Source organism: Pollicipes pollicipes, unplaced genomic scaffold (assembly GCF_011947565.3).
Source record: "Pollicipes pollicipes isolate AB1234 unplaced genomic scaffold, Ppol_2.1 Scaffold_6138;HRSCAF=7277_pilon_pilon_pilon, whole genome shotgun sequence".
Taxonomy (NCBI): Eukaryota; Metazoa; Arthropoda; class Thecostraca; order Pollicipedomorpha; family Pollicipedidae; genus Pollicipes; species Pollicipes pollicipes.
In genome coordinates, this window is record NW_023596818.1 from 1,931,024 (window position 1) to 1,941,145 (window position 10,122).

The 10,122-nt window shown below is 50.8% G+C and overlaps 1 protein-coding gene across 1 annotated transcript; it reads left to right on the forward strand.

The window, feature by feature from the left end:
• The first annotated feature begins 3,483 nt into the window (after positions 1-3,483).
• On the forward strand, positions 3,484-9,699 carry fest (wurstfest). Its single transcript, XM_037229839.1, has 6 exons — positions 3,484-3,783; positions 5,816-6,130; positions 6,698-6,822; positions 7,316-7,519; positions 8,598-8,684; positions 8,825-9,699. Exons 1-6 carry the CDS (start codon positions 3,652-3,654, stop codon positions 9,048-9,050), a joined length of 1,089 nt encoding a protein of 362 aa, XP_037085734.1. The 5' UTR covers positions 3,484-3,651; the 3' UTR covers positions 9,051-9,699.
• The last annotated feature ends 423 nt before the right edge of the window (positions 9,700-10,122 follow it).

Genomic DNA, 10,122 nt, shown 5'->3' on the forward strand with positions numbered 1-10,122 from the left:
GCGTGGAGCAGCCGGAAGGCACCTGGACGCTGGGCGGCATGGCGCCGATCGCAGGCCCGGTAAACTGGACAGGGTAGCGGGCGGTGACAGGCGCTGCTGGTGGCTGAGGGAGCCAGTGGAACGAACCCTCCGTAGGCCAACAGTCACCGGCAGGCGACCCATACTTCAGAGAGGCGCTGTTCACACAGTCTCCATTTTCATGTCCTGGCGGCTGCACGGCTGACGGACCCCACCCACCTGTTGTAGCCGGTGGACGACTTGGAGGACCCCAGGCCACGCTACTCGATGAATGTGTGTTCACCGTGGGTGGATGAGATGAATACATTTGGCTGGATCCCCAGTTCAAGCAGGCATTTGAAGGCCAGCTGGCTGAAGGGCCCCAAGCAACAGAGTAAACTTGCGGCTGGGGAGCAATTGGAGTGTGCTTCCAGGTCGCGCCACGTTCTTCCACTGGAGCATGTCTGGTATCCCACGATGCATTTCCAGAGCGTGCATGCGGTTGGCTCGCAGCATCGCCCCGCGAGTCAACTGACGCCCTGGGTATCCTGGAAGCATCACCCGTAGCTCGTTGGCTTGATGGTCTCTTGCCACCACTACCTTCACCCATGTACCTTCCCGTCATGCTTCTAAGGGGCATTGTGCGGTCCAAGCACGAGAAGGACTTCAATGCGTAGGCTGATACGGCACAAGTTCTTGGCGTGGCAAGTTGGCAACACCGAACGCGGTGAATATCAAACACAGGGAGGAGACTACCACCAAAGCCTCTCGTCTCACGATCAGCTGCCTGCCTCAAATAGGATCAACGGATTTTCATTTCCAAGCCGCATGCAACGCCCGGCACAAATGATCGTATCGAGGTAATCAAGAAATTATCAGAGCATCACAGTCGAACTAAGTCGCAGCACGAAATCAAGGTAGAGGGAAATAATGTGAAACCGAGCTGGGCTTATAACACAGCCCCTATCATCTTTATCATATGACTTTGGCCAGCTGGCGCTCTTCTCATAACCGTTTCGGGAATTGATGGACTACAGAAAGTTGTGTTAATTTGAGAATATTGTAATTGTCAGAAATTACAAAAACTGACACGATGACCTCTTTTAGGAATGAGTTCTAATTGGAGCAGTCATCAGCAGATCACACGGGCGCAGGCAGGGGGGGGGGGGGGGGCAAGAGCCTGTCATTCAACGGTGTAGGAATAGGGACCACGGAGGACATGGCCCTCCACTTTTAAAGGTGATGGTTTAGCAATGTCAATTGGCAGCCCACTTTTTCAGATCTATTTGCGTTCAGCGTATTTTTGTTCTACCTTAAACATGCTGATTCACTCAGTTTACTAGTCATCTTCCTGAAGTTGCACTAAACAAAAATGCCTCATATTGTAAATGCAGCAGCTTATCCACCCATGCAGGGGTAGAATTTCGCGTTTTTCATGGGAAGGGACAAGCCCATGAACTTTGTCCATCCGGCTATTTCCGATGCGCATTTCTTCACGAATTTTGCCCACTGCCCTGCGGTCATATTTTTGATCTAATGCCGGAAAGAAAGTCCTTCAGCTCCTGGTTTTTCGGTATTAAGAGCTCAAAGCTCTTATGTTGAGTTAAGAACCTTCGATGTATCAGGAGGCACTGGTGAAACGACACTGTAGTGCCAAAGAACGAGAATATTGACGGTACTCAATATCACAAACTGCGTTCATCCTCGAGAGCTCATCTCTTGAGGATGAGCATGGGACACCAGACACACGTTTGTACTTTAGTAATGTTCTTGATGGACGTCTAATTATTTCTGAAAATATAAGATAACGATTTTGCATTTTGTTTGATTCAAAGACGGATCATCTGCTGGGGAGCGACCAGCCACTATTTGGCCACAGCGCCTGCTTGTCATAGTGAACACCGCATGTGCTCACAAATGGTGGCGCTTCGAGACCGCTCCAGGAGACTGTGACCTCGCTACTTCGCCGCCACCTATACAGCCAAGTTCAAACTACAAAACCACCGGTCAGATTTTCTTCAAACCGACACCAGTCGAAAGCAAGGATGCGGTTTAACTAGCCGTTCTGAAACTGGTGACATCAAGCCACCACCTTAACCTGCAAAAACCACATATGCCACTTTGGGGCATTGCAGCCAAGTCCAAACTCGGAAACCGCTCGACCAATCTGCATGGAAACTTTACCAAAAGATAGAGCACATGGGATTTCACCAATGATTCTGAAACTGATGACCCCATATCACCATCTTCACATCTCAAAACCTATAAACCACTTTAGGGCATTGCAGCCAAGTCCAAGCACAGAATCTGCGGAGGAGATCGCTTTGTAGCGTTTACCAGAAGGAAGAGCACATACGATTTTATCAGCCATAGGCGTAGTAATATTTTAAAAGGGGGGGGGGGGGCAAAGTCAGGACGTACTCCATAAACTTTTTTCTGGAAACAAGTTCAATTACCCGAAGGGGGGGGGAGATGGAGGTTGTTATTGCTCTTTATTAAAATGCTATGGCTTCTATGCTAGATATGCATCTGGAGGTGTCTCGCACTGGACTTGCCTATTATTATTATTTGCCTATTGTTATTATTATATATTCGTACAGACTTGCCTATTCGGCTCATGTATGTCATTCGGCAAATAAGGCTATCTGGCTTCCCAGAATTATTCGTCTATTTCAATATTGTCTTTCCTGGGAGGCAAAATTCCACGGGCGAGTAGGAAATTTGGGTCATTGAGGAGGCATGTGCCACCGGAGGGTAGATGACAAAATACGGCCTGGACATAGACTGGTGAGAATTTTGAAAGTGTAAGCTGCACAATTTTGGCTTAGGCACCGACCAAGTCGATTGTCTCAAATAGATCGCTAAATTTTACTCGTACATATTAGACGCTCGTCAACGGTGTAAGGATGCTTGCACGCTGTAATAGGCTCTAAACTTCTCCAAGCACCAACCTCCCAATGAACTGAGAGTCCTTTTTGCCTGTTATTGGGTCCGTCATTCTCGCTTGTTGCCCTTCCTGGTTGCCTAGTGGTCCGAAGATGTCCAAATTTTTTTCCGTATTTTGGTAAAAACCCCGCATACATTCGACCGGTGTTGAGACCTTCGAAGACCAAAGGTGGACATTCAGGCTCCCCATGGACTCCACGGGCGACAATTGTCCCATTGCCCTCTACTCCCTTGGATCTACCTCTGTCCGACCATGAGTGTGGTTAAAAACGTTCTGCCGAAGCTTTTCCGATAATTATTTGCGTTGCCCACATTAAATTTTGGGATAATTAGATATTTTACACTGGATAACTCTGAGTGCTCGGTTTCTCGGATAGTCGCTTGCTAAATTTTGCTTCACAGCCCCTCTCAACCATTATCAGCTGGAAGATCCCTAAAAAAAAAATATTAACCGTACAACTTTGCCTAGCAACAGGCTCAACAATGGGCACGCGCAAAGTCAAACAAGCCAAGGCTACAGAAGAGACGCCAGCTGCATTTCCGAAACAGCTCAGACTATTGGCTGTTTGTGCGTGTGTATTTGACGTGCAGGCTCGTTTCCCATCAATTGTGCGGTGTTTTTGTGAAGGCGTGCCTTGCACTCATCAGATAATCTGTATTTTGTGATACTTATGTAGCATATCCAAGTGGTAATTTTACGCTCCGACCATGGCAAAGGGGATGATTTGGCGTGACAACTTTCTGGAGTCTCGGGATGCGGTACCCCAGATCCCTCTTCATCCAATCCAGGCTGTAAGGCCCAGAAGTCTCTATACGGCCCATTCGTACCTGGCGGAAGAGGTGAGTCATTTTTGCTCTCTACATCGCGTAGCCCGATGCTCTGGTTAACGCCATGTGGTACCCGATAGGACTGCGACTCGGGCCATGTGGGGAATAGGTCGGCTCGTCCGTAATCCTTTATAGCCCATGTGTGAACGCGTATGGATCCCATTGGTGTGCTAGTCCTGAGGGCGTGATCTGGGTTTAGGCATGCAGTCTCTTTCACCTTCGCAAACGAGTTCACAATATGTTTCGTATGATGACCAGAGGATGATTATTAACCTAATGTTTGCCCATATGCACACGGCTTGACTTTGTAGAGTGCGATCCCGAATAGTGCTGGTGCCATGCTAGTGGTGCTACAGTGCCGTATGCTACACATAATAGGACTACAGCGCTGGGTTCCCGGGCTGCAACAAAGGGTGGGAACTAGATGACAGATGGAACTTGTTTGAAATCCTGTGCTCTGAGCCTAAGCAACGGATCACCACGAACATCTGTCCCGACAGCGTTTCCAAGTTCTCGTCGGCGATTTTTTTGCATTGCCAGCGTTTGGTACACCAAGTGAAGCTGTTTCATTAGAGGGGGTTTCCCAACAGCGTATTGGCGGCAACCACCGTCTCATATGTATTTCGGGCACCTCTTGATTTACCGGAAACAAAGACTGAATTTCGCCCGAAATACAGCTTTCCGCCGTAGGGCGTAACTTTGCTTCTTCCTGAAAAGCACTGTTCGCGGGATTTGGGATAAATAATGAGGGAGCCAAGCTGCCGTTGGGTATGACAGCAAGACCTTCGCGTCCCATTGTGCAAAGTTCCACCCGTGCTCATATGTTTGGTGCTGTCTGACGGTCCTCACGGCTATCCATATGACCCATACCCGAGGCCAAATGGCTCGAACAGATCGTAGAGCGCAATTAGAACTTGTCATACCACGCAGGCTTATCTAGCATGTCCCGTACCCAATTTTTCCATGCCATTCTTATCAGGCGTGTGAGGACGTCGGAAATTCGGGACGCAGCTACTTTCGCCATCTTTCAACGCGTGGCATGTTGTGTTTTGCACGATCCCTATCGAAGACGACGTTTTGCTTTTTGAGTTCCTCTTCACACGCAATTTATACTCGGGATCAAGAAATGAATATTTTGGGACCTGACATTGCGCCCATGGCTTTGCATGAAAAGAAACGGTTTGCAGAGCACGTGTCCCCGCCAGCTTTTGATCCGCGGCGGAGCCCCTGGGTCGGAACCCATCCCCCGACAGCAGCCCTCATCAAGGGCCCCCCAGCGAGAAACAGCTAGACCCCTTCGCAACGTCCTTCTTTTCTTTTGTTTTTGTCTCTTAATGTTGAGTTGTGGCGCTCTGTAGTTGCGGATGAAGGAAGCCAAATACGAAATGTGGCAAACGCTGTGGGTCGAAATCATGTAATGAAGCCGTACCAAAGTGAAGCCAATTTCGATGACACGTTGTGTGCGCTATTTAAAAATCTGCCATCCTGCATTATCCAGACACGTCAGCGTGTAACCGAAATAAGTCACCCTTTGACGTGAGATGCAACGCTATGATTTTACGCTGATTCCCACGTCCGGGGGCACTGCATTTATTAAGGAAGTGCACAGCCCATTTGCACTCCCTTCTAAGGACAGATCCAAAACGCCACGTCAAGCGGATGAGGTAGCGTTGCCCTCGGTCAAAACCTTAATGTGTCCCAATTTTAACACAAACCTGTCGGATTTCGCTTCCCTTGATCTCAAGGAATGTTCTAGGTTAAACTGTCTCGTAGAGCTTGCTTATATTTTCTTCACAGCTCAAAACTGTATCACTTCCGCAACTTTGCCATATTTGTCCATCTTGCGCTGTGGGCTGGCAAGAAGGTATGACCCGGTCCCCCGGATGCGCCCTTGCCCCCTCCCCTCCCCTCCTCTCAGGTGATAGTTTGTCACGTCACCTTCTACACTTTTGCACCCCGTTAGCCTGCTCGATAGGTGTCCTTTGACTCGGGCCAGCGTCAGCTCACTGGGTAAAACTAGGGACGCGCCTGCTGCTTGCCACAGGTCCCCAATGACTACGGCCAGTACGAGTCGGCCGCGGAGCCGTGGCAGGCCCGCGGCCGGCTGCTGCGGCCGCTGCGGCGTGCGGGCCGCTTCTGGCCGCTGCCGCCCAAAGTGGCGATGGCGGCCGCCGCAGGCCGGATGGCGGCTCACATGGACCGCGAGATGCGGCCCGAGCTCGAGTACGAGGCCGGCGGTGAGGACGCCGAGGAGACCGGGCCCATGGCCACCTCCATGGGCACCATCACACTGCGGCTGTATGACCGCGTGCGCGTGGACTTGTCCCTGAACGGCTCCGTCCGCGTCATCAACTTCAAGGTAGGGTTGCTGTGCGCCTTGGTGCGGTTCGAAGGAGTTCTCTGCTTACGGCTGAGCTGCCTGAATTCTCGGCTGTAGTATCACGTGTGAATGTCTGGTGTCATAGTTACGCGCTGTTGAAAGTCGCGGATCTTAAACTTTGAATGCACTGGCATATTCAACTGAACCGCCCGTAGATACGTTGAAATATAAAGCTTAACATAAAACCTTACCACGAATGCATGAATGCATGCCATAAAAGCATGCAGTGTCATCAATTAATAAGGCTGAACATGCATATTATATAGATACTTATTTGTGGAGGCATGACATATAAAACCGAAGTAGATTTTGCACTGCTATTGTGCTATTTCACAAACTGTACAAATTAGATGACTAACACGCTCGTTTCTTTTCCCATCTCACATCTCCCATGCGACAGAGAACCACATCACTTATCCACTGATCATGATGTTTTAGCGTGTGCCTCAAAAGCGACACAGTAAATGCTAGGTCGGCGTTTCCGAAAACTGCGATCATTGTGAAGAAGCGCCTGATTATTGAACACGCTTTATCACGCGTTCCCAGAGCAACATCGTGCTGGCGATCAGTGCCACCGGCACGTCAGTGGCGCTGATGCACCCGAACGGCCGGGTGTACCAGTACGGCAGCCGGGTGGAGATTCGGACCAACGACACCGAGGGCAACTGCAAGTAAGCATACCATTACCGTAATGAGTCAGTTAAGAGCAATTGGAGCGTAAGTGCTACGACGATGGAAACGTCCATGTTTGACGATCGCGGTTTCGCACTTTTTATCCGTGCCGCTCATGCTCTGCATTTTTCATGTGTCTTGTACGATGGAATGTCGGTCAGACTAGTGCACTTGCATGATAAATATGAACGCATCAAATAATTCACACCGCATGAATTCCTCCGCGGCTCGCCATCGTGGTACGAACGACCAGCTGGCTGTATCACAGTTCGTTCATAACCGCCGGCGCGGGGACCGCGCACCTGTGGTATTATATGGCCTACTGACTCCAGCGTGTCTCCCGGTACATACGGTCAAATGTTTTCAGATATGAACCACTGATGTCTTTGGAAACGTACCCATGCCACTGTTCAGTGTACATGTAACGGCGACGTTAATAGGGCGATCGATCACGCTGTACTGCCTAACGTAATGGCGTAACCTGTGGTGCAGGTACGCCAAGATGTGGTACAAGGGTGTCAGCTTCACCTCGGACAGCTGCGCTCTGGTGTACCTGGTGGACGCGGCGGGCACTCGCTCCACCACCGACACCTTCTCCGACTTGAACCGGGACTTCTCGCTCGACGTGTTCTACTCGGAGTCGCGCTACGGGCCGGACTGCGTGCACGAGTGTCTGGCCGCCATCGACGAGGCCAGGTGAGCGAGAGCGGCGGCGGCGGCTGACAGAAGGCCAGGGGACGACAGATAACGGGTCTGGAGCTGGTGGGTTGCTGGGATGCTGGGCGGCGGGCAGCAGGCCTGGGGACGGCAGATATCAGGTCTGGAGCTGGTGGGTTGCTGGTGGGTACCCGGGATGGTGGACGGCGGACAGCAGGCCTGGGGGCGGCAGACAGTGGGTCTGGAACTAGTGGTTTGCCGGGATGTTGGACGGCGGACAGCAGGCCTGGGGACGGCAGATAGCGTGTCTGGAGCTGGTGGGTTGCCGGGCTGGTGGACGGTGGACAACAGGCCCGACGACGGCGTCAGGCTCTGTCACGACGTGTTGACGTTGCTTGGACACCCATCATTTGGCGCATGTGGACATTTTACTACTTGAATGGCGTTTGGTAGTGGAGGGGAGGTGGTAGGCCTCTTTTCTTCTCCACCGTTACTGGTGTCTGGCAATCTGCCTCAATACGTCATCGATTGAACTTGTCATATTCAAAGGAGTGAAGAATGAACGATTTGGGGCTAATAATCCACCAATTATCACACGCGTTCTGTGGTGCACGATAAGCTACCTGATCTAGCGAAAGGTAAAGCATTGCACAACAAGTGCCTGCGGTCCCAATCTGCAGCCTCAAACGACCGTTTGTTTTGACAAATGGTGCTCCTGAGCAGCGCTCCGGTGCCTCGATCTGTCCAGATAGAAAACATTTTTGACATTCGCCACAGGATTTGCTACATGATTGACAACAGGCTTGTGTGTGATTACCTTGTCATTTCATTGGTGTGAGGCTGGAAATCAGAGGCAACATAATCTATTGTGGCTCTTGTTCGCACCACTCCTTATGACCTTTGCGATGTTATCCCGTTTTATCTCGCGCTACCCATGTCCCCATAGTTTTTTTGTGTGACAAAGCAGTCTTTTGCGACGCCTTGTGTGATCTGTCAGGAGTCTCTAAATTAATGACACCTCAGTCAAACAGTGAAAGAAACGCTCGTAGTTTTACCGAGCTGACGAGACCTTCAGATTGTCTGCGATATCTTACCACAAAGCACTGTCTGCCGGCAGGTTTTGGGTGGCCGAGGACGGCAGCGAAGTCTGGGACGTCGCAGGCGTCCGCATCACACAGCAGCTCAACGGACAAGTGAAGCTTGTGTAAGTTCACCGACGCAAACGAATTCTGGCAACACGGTCGCGAACATGGATGTCAGTTCTGTCATTTCCCTCGTGATTAGAGCCGCACGACTGTAGCCAGCTAACTTTTCGTGAATATAACAGCAGGCGTTCGTCAACAGGGTTCAGCGTGACAACGGGAAGCGCCTGCTGCGCACCTCGTCTACGCTAGGGACAGCCAACATCACCACCCCGTTCATCCACACCACCGCCTCGATGGGGCAGAACCCGCACATCTTCGTGCGCCGCGGCGAGCGCCGCCTTCACTACGACGCCACCAACTTCGTAGTGCGCAACGCCGGCCACTCCGCCGGCTTCGACGACCGCGGCCGCCTGAAGGTGTACTAGCGGCGGAGGCAGTCTGCAGCGGCCCGTGGAACGACACCGGCGGCAGCATTGTGTGCAGATGACGGCGACGCGACGCGACCTACCAGCGGGTGAGTCGTGGTAGCCTGCTGCACTGTTCGTACCTTGTGACGACGTTGGAGCACTCTGTGCTCAGGCTCGTGCGTGACGAACGCCAACGTCGTGCGTCAGGATGGTGTGGTTTCCGCTGCGAAGATCATAGATCAGGCCACGCAGGGCAAAGCTAACCTAACCTTTGAAAACTAGGCTGGATGCATGCCATGTGCCAGCGCTAGACTGGATCATTCGATGTCGTGCTGCAACTGGAATCTGTTTGCCTTATTCGGATGTTTTAGAGAGCGTGCGACAATCATGTCATAAATAAGATCTTTACACTCCGTAACAGCGAGACTACGATGATTTTATGATTAGTTCCTCACGTAGCGGGACCTGTTCTCACCAGAAGCAGCGGACGCCCTTCAATGTTTTGCGTAATGTTGCGTAAATATTTTGAGCATGCGTTGTGCTCGTTGGTTTCCACTGGTTCATTCAAATTTATTGTTTGTAGTTAATGTTCTGCAGATGAATTCGCCCTGAAGTGCTTTGTACCTGCACGAAATCATACAAAATAATACAGTCGTGATTGTTGCTATCAAGCCTTTCATTCTTAGCGAGATCTGACGAAGCATTGTTGAAAAATCTGGTTAGCCAGCTTAAGAAGAAGCAACTTAATCGCGCATTTGTTCCCGGGCCCAACGCTTATGTACGTGCCGGTAAAAAGCAGAAGCTTAATCCTGTACACTGCCAACAAAGTGCTTTGGAAGTAATGTTTACTGCACGTACACAGAGCTGTGGAGTATTCAAACCTTGCTGGCTCCGGCGTACCATTACTACTAACTGCGCTAGCACATCAGGAGGCCCATTAGTGACAAGGCAGTGCCGATGCTGAACAGCACCTGCCGCTTGCCCGCGCTCCGTATTTAGCGTATGGCTGCCGCGTAGGTTAAATTGAAAATAGGAAAGCATGTATAAGGTGAACACTTACCCGAATTTGCTTTAAGAAGATCAAATAAAA